This window comes from Dipodomys spectabilis, unplaced genomic scaffold (assembly GCF_019054845.1).
Source record: "Dipodomys spectabilis isolate Male_0828 unplaced genomic scaffold, ASM1905484v1 ptg000092l, whole genome shotgun sequence".
In the NCBI taxonomy this organism is placed as follows: domain Eukaryota; kingdom Metazoa; phylum Chordata; class Mammalia; order Rodentia; family Heteromyidae; genus Dipodomys; species Dipodomys spectabilis.
The window spans coordinates 803,837-823,648 of record NW_024870769.1 but is presented as its reverse complement, the minus strand read 5'-3'; the positions used below and the strand labels follow the sequence as shown (position 1 = coordinate 823,648).

General features: G+C 38.2%; 1 protein-coding gene across 2 annotated transcripts in view; it reads left to right on the top strand.

Annotated features, from left to right (window-relative positions):
- Rapgef5 (Rap guanine nucleotide exchange factor 5) overlaps positions 1–19,812 on the top strand; it is a 235,875-nt gene that overhangs the window by 172,937 nt on the left and 43,126 nt on the right. For both annotated transcript variants that reach the window (XM_042684977.1, XM_042684978.1), the window contains 2 exons: positions 13,204–13,282; positions 17,477–17,621. In XM_042684977.1, the coding sequence (XP_042540911.1) occupies positions 13,204–13,282; positions 17,477–17,621 (224 nt within the window). The remainder of the gene's footprint in view (positions 1–13,203; positions 13,283–17,476; positions 17,622–19,812) is intronic.

Here is a 19,812-nt window from a genome sequence, read left to right as displayed (position 1 = left end):
ATTCGTTGATTGTAATCATTGCATATTAATCTCACAGCATGCTTGAATCAAATCATTGCATCATTTAAAGGGTGTTGTGTCACAGAATTGCTGTAGCTGACAAGCACATATCTAGAAGAAATATTCTCAATATGGGATAATGTTGCCTTTACCATACTTATAATTGAGCCTTTTCTCGTTTCTTTTGTGATTTCTCACTACAACCTTCCCTCTCATTTCCCATTAGCCTCATCTTCAGCCCTCAGGCTTTCATGCTATAGGATGAAAACCATTCTTTTCATTCTACTTATAACACTGTTTAAGCTGTTACTGGGCTGGCAATCCTTCCCCTAAATCTTAGAAATAAATACGAAGTCAGACATAATTGTTAAATATGTAGGTAAATAGATTGTGTGAAAAACTAAACCAAAAGCCCCAAAATATCTTGTCATAATGCAAATAATGACATAAAATTATTTTCAGTGCAATTTCCTTTTCTGCTCCAGACTCGGTGGCATTGCTTCTACTTAGTATATAAAGATATATAAAGATATAAAGATATTGGTGAATCCTCTAACTTTCAAAATCTTTTCAATAAGCACCAATTAGTGTGAACATGCAAAGTACAAACTAAAATTGCCATTGCATTTTTGGTTGAATATTTGAGTTTAAATTTCCAGTCCGTGGTGAACATAGTATTAGGTAAATGGGCTTAATTTTGCTGCTGCTAACTTCCTTCTTGTTATATCACTCCCTATGTACTCTAAATATACTTATTACAATGAAGAGTTTGCACAGTACTTAAGGAATATTTTTTTCTTCTGGTTTTGCTTGGTGTAGCAGGCTTATGAATAACTTAAATCTAATATCATATCAGGTACTTGCAAAAGAGAAAAATGGGGCTGGCAATGTAACTCAGTGGCAGAACACATCATTACCCATGTGCGAGGCTCTGGGTTCAAACCTCAGCACCACCACCCCAAAAGAAGAAGAAGAAGGAGAACGAAGAAGAGGAAGAAGGAAGAAAGAGGAGAGTGATGATCTTTTCATCCTAAATCTTCTCTTTAGAGTTAAACATATAAAATATGATCTCAGGTCTCCATTCTGTTTGACCTGAATTTAGAGGCACTGCAAACCATTTTCAATTCCACTGATGGATCTTGTACAGAACAACTTTAGTAAGCTCAAATTCTGCATAGTGGGCATGTCTCAGAATTACAGCATTTTAAAGATCCTCCTGGGGAAGAATTTGTTCTTTCAACCCATTCTAAATATCTATACAGAGATTCTGATAATTGAGAAACTTGAGAACCAGATTATTATTCATCATGTGATCAGACATGACAGTGTAGAAAACTCTAATGGTGATTTAGATATGATATGAATGCATTTCTTCAACATGTGAAAGTACTATGAAAAAATGTAGCCCAGACCTGGTAAACCACCCTGGTGTCATCCTTTGCTCCAATGCCTCTGAACTTGGGCCCGCCCCTATCTTCTGGGCCTGGATGCATACTAGCATATCTGTCTAGGTAGCAGGACAAAAAAAGCAAGAGCATACCTGTCTATCACACACAGCCTCTTCCTTTATACCATAAACACTTAGTCTCATGCCTGTATCCAACTGCAAGTGAGGCTGGAAACTATACTGCTCTATTTTGATTTTAACATACATAGAGAGCAAGATGCTTAGTGGTAGAAAAATAAAAGTGATTCTTAAAGGAAAATTGGCTTGCAATTTTATAACTGAGAGTTTATATTAGGTTGTTTTGATGCTATAAACTTAAGTCCACTTTTTTTTTTTTTTTTTGGGTCGGTCTTGGGGCTTGAACTCTGAGCCTGAGCACTGTCCCTCAGCTCTTCAGCTCAAGGTTAGTGCTCTACCACTTGAGCTACAGCGCCACTTCCAGTTTTTTCTGGTGGTTTATTGGAGATAAGAGTTTCATGGGAAAAAAAAAAAAAAGAGTTTCATGGACTTTCCTACCTGGGCTGGCTTTGAACTGCGATCCTCAGATCTCAGCCTCCTGAGTAACTAGGATTACAGGCGTGAGCCACCGGCGCCTGGCTAAGTCCACAATTTTGTATTTTTTCTTTCAACAAACAAAAACAAGCCTATAAGCTGTTTGGATTATTCTTATATTCATCACATTAAATGAATATTTAGAATAATCTTAGTTATTTTTGGCATATAAGGCTTGCAAAACTTCAAGAATTGCAAAACTTCAAGAATTTTTCATTTGTGATAGAGAATTCTATATCTTTCACTTCAAAGTTCTTTTTTTTTTGTTTGTTTGTTTGTCAGTCATGGGGCTTGAACTCTGGGCCTGGGCACTGTCCCTCAGCTCTTCAGCTCAAGGCTAGTGCTCTACCACTTGAGGCATAACACCACTTCCGGCTTTTTCTGTTTATTTACATGGTGCTGAGGAATCAAACCCAGGGCCTCATGCATGTGAGGCGAACACTCTACCACTGAGCCACCTTCCCAGCCTCTTCAAAGTACTTTGTAATATTTTTCTCAGAAGAAATAAAACATGTATTATAAAATATTCCATATAGAATCTCTTAAAAGATTTTAATGGAGAAAAGAAAATGTATTTCACGTATTATGTCTGTATTGTTATAAGGGAGCCTGGGGCTGCTGGCTCATACTTGTAATCTTAGCTACTCAGGATGCTGAGATCTAAAAGATGGAGATTTGAAGCCAGCCTGAGCAGAAAGTCTGAAGAGACTCATCTCTAAAACAGTCAGCCAAACCCATGGCTGAGCAAACAAATTGAATAAGAGGGAAGACCTGAGTTCAAACTCCAACAATGGGAAAATATTATTATTACAAGAGTAGCTTATTAGTATATAGTTCTATATAATATTAGTGTGACATAGTTTATAATGGTTTCTGTCCCATGATCAAGAATCCCAAGTGCCCAAGTACTCTGACTGATAGAATGATAGGAGCATCTTTTAGTTTTTAGTCTTAGTCCTTGATCACTAATACAGGAATTTTGTTGTTTTTTTTTTTGTCGGTCATGGGGCTTGAACTCTGGGCTTGGGCGCTGTCCCTGCACTCTTCAGCTCAAGTCCCCAGTGCTCTACCACTTGAGCCACAGCACCACTTCTGGTTTTCTGGTGGTTTATTGGAGATAAAAGTCTTTCCTGCCCGGGCTGGCTTTGAACCGAGATCCTTAGATCTCAGCCTCCTGAGTAGCTAGGATTACAGGCGTGAGCTACTGATGCCCAGCTAATACAAGAGTTTTTAAGATCCTTGGATCTTCAGAGTGAGGAGTAACTCTGTGTATGGAAATGGTATAAGTGATGGCTAGGTCCCTAGATAGCTTCGGGACAATAACAGGTTGAAGAATGATCACCACAAAGATGAGAGCACAAAAATTAACAATGATGAGGGGCAGGGCTAGGGATGGAGGTTTGCTCATTCATACTAATGGAGCAATCATCAGCCTGGGGCTTGAAGGCTGCCATATGTGGCCCTTTGATTATCTCACCAGATTCCAAAATCCAGCAAACAGGTTTGCCTCCTCTATAACAGAGCATAGTACTAAGCCTTAAGTAATAGTTTGTCAAATGGTTGCTTGCCAAACCTTTATTCCCTCCTTGGTGACTCTAAACCACTGCTCCCTTTCACCAGGGCATGAAACAAACCAGCTATGTGTTACTAAAGAGAACTCTCTAAAGACTGCTCTGGAAAGCCGAGCAAGAAGCCATGCCTGTGGTCAGCTACTGGTTCATAATTTGTCCTAGGAATTTTTTTTTAATTTGACAATACATTGTGTTTGTTGAATTGGACATTTTTGTGCCATATTATATAGGAGTTTTAGTTTCACTTACGTTAAATTAATAAATGTTATAGAATATCTTTTTATCTTTCCTATATCTAGCTGTTATGCCGTTTCTTAGCTGAGAAGAGGTAATTTTAGCTGGCACCAGTGCCTGTAATCCTCGTTACGGAGGCTGAGATCTGAGGATCCATGTTCAGAGCCAGCCAGGGCCTATGAAAGTCTTTTCTCCAATTAACCAACAAAAAGCTAGAAGTACAGCTGTGGTTCAAGTGGTCAGCCTTGAGTGAAAAAGCCAACTAAGAGCAAGAGGTCCAGTACTAGAAAGAAAAAAGTAGTTGTCTTCCCTGACAAGGTTTAGCATGTAGTCTTAGGATTTCTGTTAGCTAGATAGAAAAAAAGTTTCCTTTTCTAAAATTCAGTGTCCAGACAAGATTACTATTCAGAATGATAAGACTTCAAGTTTCCGAAGGAAGCTGATAAGTAGATTCTTCTTGGTGCTTATGAGGTAAAAACATCACACTGGGACTTGAATTGATTCAAGTATTAGAATGACTATTAATTGCTTGAAATAACTATGTCTCAGGCTTCTGATTTAGGTTATTATGCTTAAATTAATGTTTTCTTTGTTTGCTGAAGCTGGAGCCTATTTAGCTGACAAGCACTTAGGAGCACAGTTTGTGTTTTAGGATTTCACTGTGTGAGGTTAATCATGTGAGCCAGCCACCGCTCTGAGAGGTCAATTATGTTAGACTGAGTGAATCTTACAACTAGGATATTAATTTTTATTGGTGGATGCTGGTAGATTGGTATCGAAGGCTTCATACCCATGATAATTCCCACATTCTGATCCATGCCGTTAAATAAAATGTTACTTGCATTGATCATAAAGAATTTTTTGCTCCTAGCTCATTTGAGAGCAACTGCTATTTCTAATCAATGAGCCCTACAACTGTTACAAGAGTCTTTGGGGGGAAAACAGCATTGATACAGCCTGTAAAAACTAATTATAAGAATACTCTTAGTTCCTTCTTCTAGTCTAATTAGAGTTTCCACTTACCATTTCCCAACAGACATCTCTCCAAGGCCTCTAGACTAGGGACTTGTACACATGACACATTCAGTGGCCTTCCAGGGCTTAATCTCCTTTCAGCCTCTCCTGTCTTCAGCTTCTATGATATTTGTCTCCCTTGCTGTTTTCTTTTTTTCTTTTCCTTTCTCTAACTCACTTTTCTTACCATTGCCCACAAGTCTCACCTTTTGAGGCAAGCTCTTGTCTTTGACATTTTTGCCTACTATATTCACTTACCATATTGCAGGGAACCCAAAGGTTGTGTGTTTATAAAGGAAAACTCAAAGCCCTTTCCTTACTTTCTAGTATTCAGTCTGACTTTTCCAATATACAGCTAGCTTAATTCCATATCTTTCTTGGCATCTGCATCTTTCATGTCACTCCTCACCTTGAAAGCTTCCATTCACCTCTTTTTCTATGGAGTGAGCCCCAGGCTCCCTACTCAAAATCTCAGAGGCCTTCTAGGAATTGGCTGTGACCTACTTTTTAGCTTTCTAATTATATGACTGTCTTGTATTACTATTTCACAACTGTAATGTAGATAAAGACTTAGAAACTTGCATATCCACAAAGTGAATGAGTGAAAAAGCCAGCCAAGGCAGAGTGTTGATAAACCAGAACACACACCCTGTGTAAAAGCTAACTGCACTATGAACCATAGTTGCTATTTGAGACTGGGCCTGATGTTGCCAGACCTTGTAAGTTTCTTTCGATGGTTTTTTTAGTTTTGGTGGCACTTGGGCTTGAACTAATGGCTTTGTCCTAGTTAGGTACTCTGCCACTCTATCATGACTTCAGTACTTTTTGCTCTGTTTTGGGTTGGGTTTTTTTTTTTTTTTTTTGTCATGGGGGTTGAACTCTGGGCCTGGGCACTGTCCCTCAGCTTTTCAGTTCTTCAGCTCAAGGCTAGTGTTCTACCACTTGAGCCAGAGCACCACTTGTAGCTTTTTCTGCTTATGTGGTGCTGAGGAATCGAACCCAGGGCCTCATGCATGCAAAGCAAGCACTCTACCACTGAGCTACCTTCCCAGCCCTGCTCTGGTTATTTTTTTAATAGAATTTGGCATTTATGCCTATGCCAGCCTGGGCTGTGATCCTCCTATCTCTGCTTCCCACTATAGCTAGGATGACAGATGCACACCACCTGCACACCACCATAACTAGCTTTTTCTGTTGTTCTTGTGAAATTCTTTTTGTCTAGGCTAATCTAGAACCACCATCTTCCTGATCTCAGCCTCCTGTGTAGCAAGGATTCTGGGTATAAGCCTGTAATCTGTCATCTAGCTTGTTTGTAAATGTTGGCAACTAGCACAAAACATCTTTAAGGGCCTGTAGGGCACAGACACACCTATGTCTATTCCTTTGCTTGCATTTACTTTGGGTCTTTGTCCTCTAATAGTTCTTAGAAGTTAGAAGTTCTCATTACTCAGGTTTTGTTGGTTGATTGGTGGGACTTGAAGAACTGGGATGGCATCTAAATCATTTGATTTTGTGAAATAAAGGACAGGTAGTCCTTATGGAACCCCTGGCATATACCACATTCTCTTCTATTTATTTATTATTCTCTTCTATTTCATTGAATCTTCACTGTAGCTCTACTAGGTAAAGATATATGATTTGGTTTCTCAGCAGTGTTTTCTGAGCTGCCAACAGGCTTGGAAGACACAATCTGAACCACAAATATGTTATAATTCTGGATACATGGTGAGAGCAGATGACTGGGCCTGGGACCGCTGCCTTTCACCCCAGGGTGAAGCTAGGCTACCATTGTGTCTGTTGTTCCATTTGCCTACAAATATTCTTAAAAGGTAGTGTGTGATTCAAAGAGCATAATGCCTGTTGAATTCAAATCATTTCTGCCCAAATGCAGAGTGATCTGGAAACTTCACGTTAAAAGAAACTTAACAAGTTAAAAAAATCTGTTTGATTTATTTGAAAAGCACACTCAAACCCTGTCTGTAGTAAGTTCCTGCCATTAAGAGGACAAGGTTTGACATATAAGCAGCATTAATTAAACATTTCTTGTGCAATAGATTTGTAAAAACATAACTAGATCTCAAGGTTTGGTTATTGTAGAAAGACTAAGCAAAACTGGTGAAATTGAAAATAGGCAGGAATTAAATGAACTAAATTTGGTCATCAGCTTGAGGACATTAATACCCCTTTCAGAAATATAAGATATATTGGGGTAGGTAGAGTCATACACAGCTTTAATGGTTTAGCACTTTAATCTATGCTTCAAACTTAGAACACTTTTTAAAAGAAATTTATTTGTTCTTAATCAAATTATAGGTTACATTTTGGCAGTATTTCTAAAATAATAATAATGATGATTAAGTTGAGACATTCCAGGGCCAGAAGTAGGCCCTTTCAAGTTCAAAGCTTTTCTTGGTTCCTTGAAATCAAGGTTAAATTCTGTCGTATCTGGAGTAGAAACACTGGTGAAATCATACTGCTGACAGTCCTTCAGGGAATATGGGTTAGTACAGTAATGTCCAATATTCACATTACCATACTTAGATTAAATAGCTACTAGAAGCAGTTGCCTGTCAGAGTTCTTTCCATTTGCTCTCTTGGCAATTCACTTTCCCACATGAGTGGTTTCATGATAGCAGTGCATTTCCTTGCAAGTGTTTTAAAAATAACTGAGGTAGATTTGTATAATTGTTCCTAAGTAATTCTATACTCCTTATGATTTTAGGGGTTTGTGTATGTGTGTGTGAGTGTGTGTGTTGGTGTGGTTTTTTTTTTTCTTAAAGCATTAAGCCTAACCCTTTTCATAGCATTTACATCCATTTCTATAATTTGGTTATACCTACATAATAGAAGCCTGTAAGAAGGGCCTTGCCCCTCCTCGTGCCCACTTGGGGCATCTGTTAAAATGCTCAAACTTGCATTTTGCAGAAGTGAACTGGGTATTTTCGGTGCTTGCTACAGTCAAAATAAAACTGAATTGTTTTAATTAATACATAAAAGAAAATTTCATTTAAGTAAAATCAAATGAAAACAGTTGTTTTCTTATGCCTCAGAATTTAAAATAAGAGATGATAGGGAAATCTGTACCATGTTAGTATAACTACTCATAACTTTGGAACCATTTCTGTTTTTGACTATAGATTTTGATGACAAATTTATATATTTGATTTCAAGTTACCATACTACCTAAAACTATAATTTTTGGCTTCCAATTTTGATGATTATCTGGATGTTACTTTTATGCTATAAAATCCATTACAAAAATATTTCCTTAGGGAGATGGGGAGTGTATGTGTATAGCACATGCTTACCATATTTGAGGCCCTGGGTTCAATCCTCAACCCCCATCTCCCAGAAACACATTTTATTTTGATGTAGTAGAGAGGATGTTCATAAAAGCTTAATGATGAGTCAAGAATTTGAGAGTCGATCTAATGAATAGAAATTTTAAAAAAAGTTTTCTTTGTATACTAATACCTGGGAATTCACAGTTGGAAAATAAAAAGGAATGCATTTCTTTAACAGTGTGTTAGTATATATGGCAACTGTGGATTTGCTTCAATGAAAGATGCTATTATGTACACACAAGTGCTTTTCTGCCTAGTCTTAAATTACTATTAATTAAGTACTATGTCATATAATAGATAATTATAGTGTCTCAGTATGGATGCCAGTGGATTTGCTAGTTTTTCTAAATGGCTATTGTTAGCTAATAGTCTTCAGGGGATCATTCACATAGCCATTGTGGTTCTAAAAATATTTCTCAATACCAATGGTACAGCCTTTTTTGAAGCACAGCTATTATAAATAAAATGCACTCCTATTTGAAGCACATCATTTTGATTATACCTTTTTTATTCATATCATTCAATTACTTGCAGAATCTTTGGCAGAAGAATTATCAGTGCTGAAATGATAATAAAGGAAAGCTTGTTATAGAGAAGGAAATTTTCCAGAACAATGTAGTATTAAAAAAAGAAAGACTGGATTTAGGAATGTTGGGAATGGTGTACTATTTATTAGAATTTTTTAACTTTGCTACTTGGGATTTTAACTGAAGATGTTTTTATGTAATTTCATTGTATTTATTTTAATATTTCTATGACAGAGATAATTAGGGAACTGCTGCTGAATATTAAATATGATGGTAGCTTAGGGGAAAATAAGCATTTCTGGGTCAAAGACCTTCACAAAATATTATGATATGTGAGCTAATTAATTGAATTGAATGCCAAATAGGTTTGCCACCATCCAACCTGATTCTCATTGTTACTCAGTTCATTATCTAAGATTGTTCCGGCATGGGATGGATGGTTATGTCTAAGTTAATGGTTTCTTTTTAATCTCAGCTACTAATGGGCTAAATCTTGATTAGAGAATAGTCCCAACCTCATTAAATGCAGCTAAGTGTAAGAATATTTGAACCTGTCTGTCATATCAGGCACTTTTAATACATACCATGTCAGGGACTCAGTGATGTCATTCAGTGTAGTGGTTTCTCTGTATTGGTAGCTCATGGTGAAGATCCCAAAGTAAATTCTAATCTACTGTGTTGTCCTTACTGCCTGTGTCTAACATGACCTACAAAACTTTCTAATTTCTGATCAGACCAGATATATTGATACTTTCATCAACCATATTTAGCACAGTGGAATTTTATGGAAGACATTTATAGGCATATTATTGTCCAATAGCATCCCAAAGTGCTAGCTTTCTTGTTGTGTTTCCAGAATATTTTAGATTTTCAGAGATTGTGCACTTGCTTAATTTTAATTAAAACTATCTTTAAAAAAACACAACTGTATATCCCCAAGTTTTTCATTATTATATTCTGTCATTCATTTGTACTCGTTAACCAGTTTGGGGGCAGATCTTACACTAAAGCTTTTCTTACCTTTTTTGTGCATGTATTTGAAACTTACGTAAACAGTAACTTTACTGGGGACATTCTGGATCTTCCACAAATGTAAGCTATTTGTTGTGTGATCAGTTATACACTTCAGTTTTCCCACACTAAACTTAATACCTACGCATATTTGAAGATCTTTTAAAGAAAGTTAGACCTAGTGATTTGCTGGTGCATTGCAATGTAAGAAACACTGTAAGTCTAGGCTTACTGTACATTTTAGGTGACATTTGTCAGATTTATTCTTTGATAAAAAAAAAAAAAATACTGTTACTCTGGGTGCTGGTGGCTCATGCCTGTAATCCTAGCTACTTAGGAGGCTAAGATCTGAGGATCACAGTTCAGAGCCAACCAGGAAGGAAAGTCTGAGACTCTTATCTCCAGCTAACCACCAAAAGCCAAAAGTGGAGCTATGACTCAAGTGGTAGAGTGCTAGCCTTGAGTAAAACAGCTCAGCCCAGTGTCAGTGCCCTGACCCTGTGCTCAAGCCCTAGGACTGCCCTTCCCCACCAATAAACAAAACAAAAATAAAAACAAAACTGTTGCTTATAAATATCTTTGACAAAATTTCATCATGCTCTTTATTAACACCCCTGGTTTGCTTTAATTAACCACATCTTACAGTGTATGTGTGTGTGTGTGTGTGTGTGTGTGTGTGTGTGTGTGTGTGTGTGTTGCATTGTTTGCATATGCAAGTACTCGGACTTGAACTCAGTGCTTTGTCCTCCACTTGGCTTTTCACTCGAGGTTGGCACTCTACCACTTAAGCTGTACCTCCACTTCTACCTCCACTGCTGCTTAATTTCAGACAAAAAAACTCACAGACAGCTGGGTACTGGTGGCTCACGCCTGTAATACTAGCTACTCAGGAAGCTGAGATCTGAGGATCCTGGTTCAAAGCCAGCCCAGGCAGTAAAGTCCATGAGACTTTTTTCTCCAATTAACCACCAGAAAACCGGAAGTGGTACTTTGGCTCAAATGATAGAGCTCTCAACTTGAGCTGAAGAGCTCAGGGACAGTGCCCAGACCCAGAGTTCAAGCCCTATGACCGACCAAAACAAAACAAAACAAACAAAAAACTCACAAACTTTTCTGGCCAGGCAATCTTTGACCCAGGATCTTCATATGTGAACTTCCGAGTAGCTAGGATTACAGATGTTGAGTCACTAGCATCTAGCAACATTTTGCAATTGAAAATAAGACTTTTTTTACACATTGTTACTTGGAATCACTCACCTAATATAGATCAGAATTATCTTAGTATTCTGTTACCAAACAAAACAGACAAATACAGCAAAAACCAACTAAATCAGTCCCTACAGCTGATGTGGGGCTGTAGATGCCAGCTAGAACACTTTTATAAGACTTCAGCATTCATAAGTGTATGCTCTGTTTGCACTGATCACCTTATTCAGTAGAAAGAAATGACTATGTGACTCAAAAGTCTAGCCTTTTTCTCTCAGTCTTCACCATGGAGACATACAACTCTGTACTAGGCAACTATTTGAAACTACATATTTATGAAGTCTACACTTGGGTATATGTCTTTGCCCAGGCTGCTATATCAGAATAACACCGAATAGTTGGCTTATAAATGACTAACATCTACTTATTTCTCACCAGGAGGCTGAGAAGTCCCAGATCTAGGGGCTAGCAGAACGTCTGGTGAGGGCTGGACCCAGGGCTCATGAATTGCAGCCATTGCACAATGTCCTCACAGAGTAGATGGAAAAGCAAGTATTCACAGGATTCTTACAAGGACACTAAGCCCCTTCACTAGATCCACTCACGCGACTTCATCTAATCCTTCAAATCCTTCACTCCTAATCTAATCCAATTAGGGGTGAAGTTTCAATTTATGAAGTAGTAAAGAGGGAGACACTCACTCTAGGAGTGTATAATCACTGTATCTCTATAGTTTTATTATTGTTTCATACAACTAAAACTTTTGTGTCCAGTTGGGGAAAACCAGTTGTTTAAGGATACAGGTAGACCTGTTGCAACAATGAGAAGTACAAGTACAAGTTGTCATGTCCAAAACGAGCTTTACAACGTCGGTGTGGGGGGGGGGGGGAAGGATTGGGATTGGGGGGGAGGGGGGAGGCTGGGAAGGGATGTGAAGGGTAAACAAAGGAGGAGGCTGCAATGCTTGGTAAGAAATGTATGCATTATCCTGCCCATGTAATTGTAACCCCTCTGTACAGTATGTTCACAAATAAAATAAAATTAAATTTAAAAAAAAACAAACTTTTGTGTCCAGAATGTAAAACATACAGAAAGTAAATCATACTGTAAAATGAATCCTAAAGAAGACTAGCCAGAGACAACTGTGTCAGGTTCCTCTGCAGTTTACTTCATCATTTTCTATTGTTTTGGAAATTACATTGTAGGCCGGAGTCTACCTGTTTGGCAGCTCCTTATTACATGTCAGACGGGCTTGGCCAAGAATAATCCAGACACAGAGGTGATAAAAAATGAACCTGATTTTGTTAGTAGGAAAAAGAAAAGAATTAAGAGGGAGCATGATTGCTGTTCTGTAATTGTAGCTGGACTCAACTTAGTCTCTTTTCATGTAGTAAAAACAAAAAACCACAGTGTGTTACTTTCCCAGCTTCATTTTTTTTGTAGTTCAGAAGATGGGATCTATGGCCTCATGTTTGCATCTACTCTTCCACTGAATTTCACTCCCTCCCTCAAACTTCCAAGAGATACTGCCTTGGGACTTGATGTATGTCTGTCTCCTAGGATTTTGCTCTCCATTGTTCTGGCCCTAGATGAAAGTAAATAGCTTTGGAAAGACCTCGTTTATCAGAATAGGAAGGCTTTATTCCCTTTAATACTGGAGTATATATCTTGGAACTCTTATGTTATATATATATATTTTTTATATATATATATTTTTTTATTTATATTTATATATATATATATATATTTGTTTTTGTGTTTTTGGTTGGTCATGGGGCTTGAACTCTGGGCTTGGGTGCTGTACCTGCACTCTTCAGCTCAAGGCCAGCACTCTACCGCTTGAGCCATAGCACCACCTCTAGTTTTCTAGTGGTTTATTGGAGATAATAGTCTCACGGACTTTCCTGCCTGGGCTGGCTTTGAACCTCGATCCTCAGATCTCAGCCTCTTGAGTAGCTAGGATTACAGGCATGAGCCACCAGCACCCGGCTTAAAATATTATTTTTTAGCACATTATTTATGCATTGATTTTTCATAACATCTCTACCCCCAAATATACATGATGTTTTAGCAAGAAGAAATAGAGATGAGTTGTTAAGAGAACATTGTAAGAAAAAGAAAATGAGAATTTTTCAGATCTTTAGTAAACAATGGATTTTGTGGCTAAATTCTATTCTTACCTTTCCCTTTACCACCATTATTTTTTGTGTTTCTGCTCAGTATTTAGGGATCGGAGATCTTATTGCCCTTTGGGGTTGCTTCTTTGCTTACCTTGTATTTGTTTTCGTTCTTTGCAGAGACCCTCCTTGATGATTTCCTCCTCACGTACACAGTCTTCATGACAACTGATGACTTGTGCCAGGCGCTGTTAAGACAATATCCTTCATTAACTTCAGGATGCAACGTCAGCTTCCCCTCACACAGATGCCCCACATCAGGAATCAACTGCTTTCCTTAATATACTCTGCCCATGATAGAGCGTGGATATGCTAAATAGTAATATAATGTGATATTCAAGGTAATGGATGAAATGATACAGAATAGAGGGGGAACTATAAATGCAGAATGGCTATTTTTACATTTGGTGACATGGTAAATGGTACCGTACATCATGGCTATTTTAGTTTTGTTTCTCACCATTACTTTGAAATCTGGAGGTGAATGGCCTACCCTCAGAGTGAAGACAATGAATGGATTGTCAGTTATCACACAATTAGTAGCCTTAAAGGAGAGTCAGAATCCAATCACTTGTGCAGGAAAATGTATGTAAATATGTGATGTCGGACTCCTGTGGAAGTGTCTCTGGGAATGTAAGGCATTCCTCTACATGAGAGGTCTAAATTCACCCTTGTAATCAGCTCCCATCTTTTCAGAGTTTGGCCACTGCATGCTTTCTTAGTATGATGGATGGGATTAGAAGGTTAATAACCAGTAGGGAAGCTGTATATTTTCCCTACTAACTAGAAGAGATGTCACATGGAAACATCAAAAGGCCAGAGAGCAAAACTACATATCATTGAAACTCTCCACATGGGCTTCTTGCCTCAACTGATTGAAACAAGATGCTTCAAAAGCAATGAAGTGGGCTGGGAAGGTGGTTCAGTGGTAGAGTGCTTGCCTTGCATGTATGAGGCCCTGGGTTTGATTCTTCAGCACCACATAAGCAGAAAAAGCCAGAAGTGGTGCTGTGGCTCACGTGGTAGAGTGCTAGCCTTGAGCTGAAGAGCTGAGGGATAGTGCCCAGGCCCAGAGTTCAGGCCCATGACTGACAAAAATAAATAAATAAATAATTAATTTAAAAAAGCAATGAAGTACTTAATAAATTAATTTAGGCTTAATTAACAATTTGTTATTGGTAATAACAAAAGCAAATTAATTAAAGGCTTTAGGCATTTAATAAATTTTTAAGAAAACCTTTATGGTTTTAATAAGACAAACTGAAGACTCTATACTAGCCCACATAAAAAATGTCTAGGAAAATGGATTGCTCTATGGTTAGCTTTATCTAAATTTGAATTCCAACCTTTCAAAAAGTAATTACTCTTTATTAAAGTGTAATAAATGTGTTCAGATAGTAAATTGCTTTCAAACAACTGTCTTTAATTTTGATGCTAATGTTACCTTTTACTATCATTTAATGATTTAATGTTTCTTCAGATGTTCCTAAAGAGCCTCTAAAAATTCTTTGGGACACCAATATGATTTTAGTCTTTAAGACATTTTATATGAAAATTTAACTCAGATTCTTAGCAATCTGTTTACTGATTATCAAAATCAATGAAATCTGAAACATCTTAAACATTTCTATGTTGACTGGTTCTTTATGTTTACATCTTACATAATATAAACCAAACACAAAATATGGCAACTTTATTTGATGGCTTTAATACCCCACTACTTACTAACTTCTAAGGAGGTGTGCAAATGATTTTGTTCTGTTTTGATTCCTCTCATAATCCTTAAACATTATTTATGCATTATAGCCATTTCTGCTAGTTTTGAATGTCTTAGGTCAGTGATTACATTGCATAAGATTCTACATCTTTCAGTGTTTGTCATCATACACATTATTTAAGCTCATAGCCCTGGGCCAACTAATATCCAGTTCATTGCACAGAAGTTCTAACTCTCACCCAATACCTTCCCCAAGCTAAATTTATACATCAGTATAGTTTAGTGGTGACACAATGTAAAAAGAACTATATACCTTGGTATAGGAGAACAAAACAGTAAAACTGTAATCAGTAAATATTTTAGAAATAAGCATCTTTCCAGAGGAAAGATCATGGTTAAGCAAACTAATTTCACTATCAGTGAGGATGAATGATTGAACTATCAGTCCCTGAAATTGCCTTAGTCAACTTGTCTATAGTTGTAGAACCTGCATGTACTGGCTGTTGGTATTTCACAATTTTCCAGACTTTTTTCTTTACCTTAGTGAGGCCATTATATGCACAGGAAAAGGAAAAAAAGCAACAATTGCATAAATGGAAATTATGTAGAATGCATCCTTACTTTTTTTTCCTTTCAAGAGAAAAACTAAGCTAGACTATATAATGGTTTGTGTGTGTATATGTTTCCTTGATCTTATTTCATAGATGGAAATTAAAAGATGGTCACAGCGTATTCTTACAGGATTGTATTATATCTTAAAATATTTACAAAGTCTGATGTATAAATCATTTCTTGGGCTGGGAAGGTGACTCAGTGGTAGAGCGCTTGCCTTGCATGCCTGCAGCCCTGGGTTCGATTCCCCAGCACCACATAAGCAAAAACAAAAAAGCCGGAAGTGGCGCTGTGGCTCAAGTGGTAGAGCGCTAGCCTTCAGCTGAAGAGCTGAGGGATAGCGCCCAGGCCCAGAGTTCAGGCCCCACGACTGGACCAAAAAAAAAAAAAAAATTAAATCATTTCTACTTTGCACTTATTTATCAGCATTAAAGAACATCTAATTCTGTTGAACAGCTTGCCAGTCCTATCAGTGTTTGTGGTCACAGTGTTTGACATTCCCAGTTAAGACTGAATTTCCATTCCAGATGCTTAGAAATACCCATTTTGGTGGATTTGATAAAAAGATAGGTCCATTAGAAAATTCTAAACTTATTCCTAGTTAAGTAAGCACTTTTATTTATGTTATTATTTGTTATTGTTATTATGCAGATACTGGGGCTTGAAGTCAGGGCTTGGATGCCGTCCCTGAGCTTTTTGCTCCAGGGTAGTGTCCACCACTTGAGCCATACTTCCACTTCCAGCTTTCTTCTAGTTTACTGGAGATAAGGGTCTCGTGGACTTTTTCTGCTTGGGCTGTCTTCAAACTATGATCCTCAGATCTCAGCCTCCTGAGTAGCTAGGATTACAGGTGTGAGCCACTGCTACCATTCTTAACAGAAATAGTTTATGGCCAGAAGTAAGTGACACTTGCCTGTAATACTAGCTACTCAGGAGTCTGAGATCTAAGGATTGCAGTTCAAGTCAGCCCAGGCAGAATAGTCAATGAGATTGCATCTACAATTAACCAGCAAATAAAAGCTGAACTCAGGTGTAGCTCAAGTGGTAGAATGCCAGCCATCAGCAAGAAAGCCATGCTTTTTTTCCTTACTTGTTTTTCCCCCATCAGTGGTAATTGTGAATGTTCCATGTCAGTGCATGCTTTTTTTTTTTTTAATTGTTGGTTGTGGGGCCTGAACTCTGTGCCTGGGCTCTGTCCCTCAGCTCTTCAGCTCAAGGATAGCACTCTACCACTTGAGCCTCAGCAACACTTCTGGCTTTTTCTGCTTATGTGGTGTTGAAGAATTGAACCCAGGGCCTCATGCATGCAAGGCAAGCACTCTACCACTGAGCCACCTTCCCAGCTCTGTTGTTGAAATATTTAAATTTAATTTTAATGAAAATGAAAATGTGCAATGTTCTTTATCTTTGAGACAGAGTCTTGCTATGTAGCCCAGGCTAATCTGAATTCATGATCCTCCTGCCTTAGTCTCCCAAGTGCTAGGATTACAGGTGTGATCCACCACACACGAACTTAGCTAATTCTTTTTTTTCCCCCAAGTATTCCTAGCTGGTGGGGGCGGGGGGGGGGGGGTAGAGGGATTTGAGTCATATCACAAATTGGGCTCCAGGAATCTGTGCTCCTTTGAAACTACTTTAGAAGTAACTGGTTATACAAAAAATGTGAATATCTGAGGATCAGAGAATATCTGTCCTCCTAATCTTTCATTGAAATACTATTTACCTATGTAGTAAGGCCAGATCCTATCAATGGGACATCTCATTTCTCTTTTAACTGACACTAAACCCATGCTGCCTGGTGGACTTTGTCAGCAGCTGCCAGTATGATGGTCCAGTCCTTAACCCTTTGGTCTCCCACTGAGGATGCTACATTCATCTTCTGGGTTTGCTTTTGTTCTTTTCAGTGCAGACCTTTTGCTCTCTTTACGCCTGAAGTTCTTCCTTCATGTTTATATGCTTATAGATTCTTTGGAAAACATGCTTTAACCTAGTTTGTAAAGAGCAGGATAAATTGATCTCTTCCTAATTTTTCTTCCAACAATGTTCTTCCTTAACCATTTGCACTTATTCTGCTAAGAAGTATCAAGGCAAGGAAGAAAACTCAGAGGCACCATGTCGGAAACGTAAAGTCTTACATCTTGTTTCCCAGTGGATTTCTCTGTACAAAGACTGGCTCCATGAAGATGAACATTCAAAAATATTTTTAAAGGTAATCTAGCACTTCCAGATATTCTTTGATGTCAAATAACTGCTTTATTTTGTTATACAGTTGAAAAATCCCATTTGTAGGTAACAGTTACTCAACTTTTTTTGTTGTTCTTGTTGATTGTGGGGCCTTAGCTCTTCAGCTCAAGACTACTGCTCTACCACTTGAGCAACAGCACGACTTCTGGCTTTTTCTGCTTATGTGGTGCTGCAGAATCAAACCCAGGGTCTCATGCATGCAAGGCAAGCACTCTACCACTGAGCCACCTTTCTCAGCCCTCAACTTTCCTTTATAATCAAGTTTTAATTCAAAATGAGCAGATTCATTTAGATTTGAGGCCTGATATTCTCTACAAAGATAGAAACCTAATTTTTAAATATTTTAAATACTCAATATTTTTAAATATTTCCATTTAAAAAGATATTTAGTTTCTATTAGTCATGGGACTTTAATTACAATTGAGATAAATAAGGAAGTTAAAAAAATCTATATTTTAAGAATTGATGTTATGGTTAGCCAGGCACTAGTGGCTTGCACCTGTATTCCTAGCTGAGATCTGAGGATGATAGTTAAAAGGCAGACAGGGCAGAAAAATCTATGCAACTCTTATTTCCAGTTAACCAGCAAAAAGCTGCAAGTGGAGGTGTGGCTCAAGTGGTAGAATGGCTAGCCTTGAATAAGAAAGCCAAACAAGGGCTGGGAATATGGCTTAGTGGTAGAGTGCTTGCCTTGTATGCATGAAGCCCTGGGTTCGATTCCTCAGTGCCAGATACACAGAAAAAGCCAGAAGTGGTGCTGTGCTCAAGTGGTAGAGCGTTAGCCTTGAGCAAAAGAAGCTCAGGGAAAATGCCCAGGTCCACAATCAAAGCCCCAGGACTGGCCAAAGAAAAGAAAAAAGAAACCCAAACAAGAGCATGATGTCCTGAGTTCGAACCTCAGTACTAGAACAAGAGAAAAAACAGAATGACAAAAAGATTTAATGCTGTTTAAAATGTTGAGATTTACTGTAACTATAGATAGATACAACATATGGATAAAACATCATTTAAAATTATATTGATATGTACATTATATAACAGTACATTTTAAATTAAACAAAGTGATTAATTATTAATAGGCCGTGATACATTTTCAATTCAGACACTTCTCTGGAATGTAGGAGTTTGGCTTTCTTTAGTCACAAAAGCCCTATTTGCAGACTAACAAAGAAGTAGTGGAATAAAATTCTCAAAAGCAAGAGGTCCATTTTAGGACAACCAAGGTACTACACCAAATCTGACTTGTGAAGGAAATAATTTGCACTTAACACTCAGACTTCATTTTGATATCCAGTTAAAAACTTGTCTAATACTTTGTCTAGAACCATATGTTCAAAGTAGCTGATTAAATGATACTTTTTCTCCCAAGTGATTGTGTGAATATTGTTTTGTTAAGATTAAAAACTAGGCAAGGAAAGCCGGGCGCTGGTGGCTCACGCCTGTAATCCTAGCTACTCAGGAGGCTGAGATCTGAGGATCGCGGTTCAAAGCCAGCCCGGGCAGGAGAGACCGTGAGACTCCGATCTCGAATAAACCACCAGAAAACCGGAAGTGGCGCTGTAGCTCAAGTGGTAGAGCGCTCGCCTTGAGCTGAAGAGCTGAGGGACAGCGCCCAGGCCCAGAGTTCAAGCCCCACGACTGACAAAAAAAAAAATAAAAAAAATAAAAACTAGGCAAGGAAATCTCAAGTAGCCAGCCAGGGATCACTCTCCAGGATTCCCTTATCCACGGCTTCTAAAATCAGCTCAAAAGCCAGTTGATACACGGCTAAGATTAAACCCCTATGTTGTCCTAGATTCCACTTTATTTGCTTGAACAGGATGATGTTGTGTTTGTTGCTGCTTGTGCTGTGGGGTGAACTCAAAGTTTCACAAATGCTAAGCATGAGCTTGACCATTGAGCTCCCCTCTCCAGGCCAATCTTACTTGTTTTGTTGTTGTTGTTGTTGTTGTTGTTTTGTCAGTTGTGGGACTTGAACTCTGGGGCTGGGCACTGTCCTTCAGCTCTTCAGCTCAAGGCTAGCAGTCTACTACTTGAGCCACAGCGCCACTTCTGGTTTTCTGATGATTAATTGGAGATGAGAGCCTCATGGACTTTCCTACCTAGGCTGGTTTTGAACCACGATCCTCAGGTCTCAACCTCCTGGGTAGCTAGGA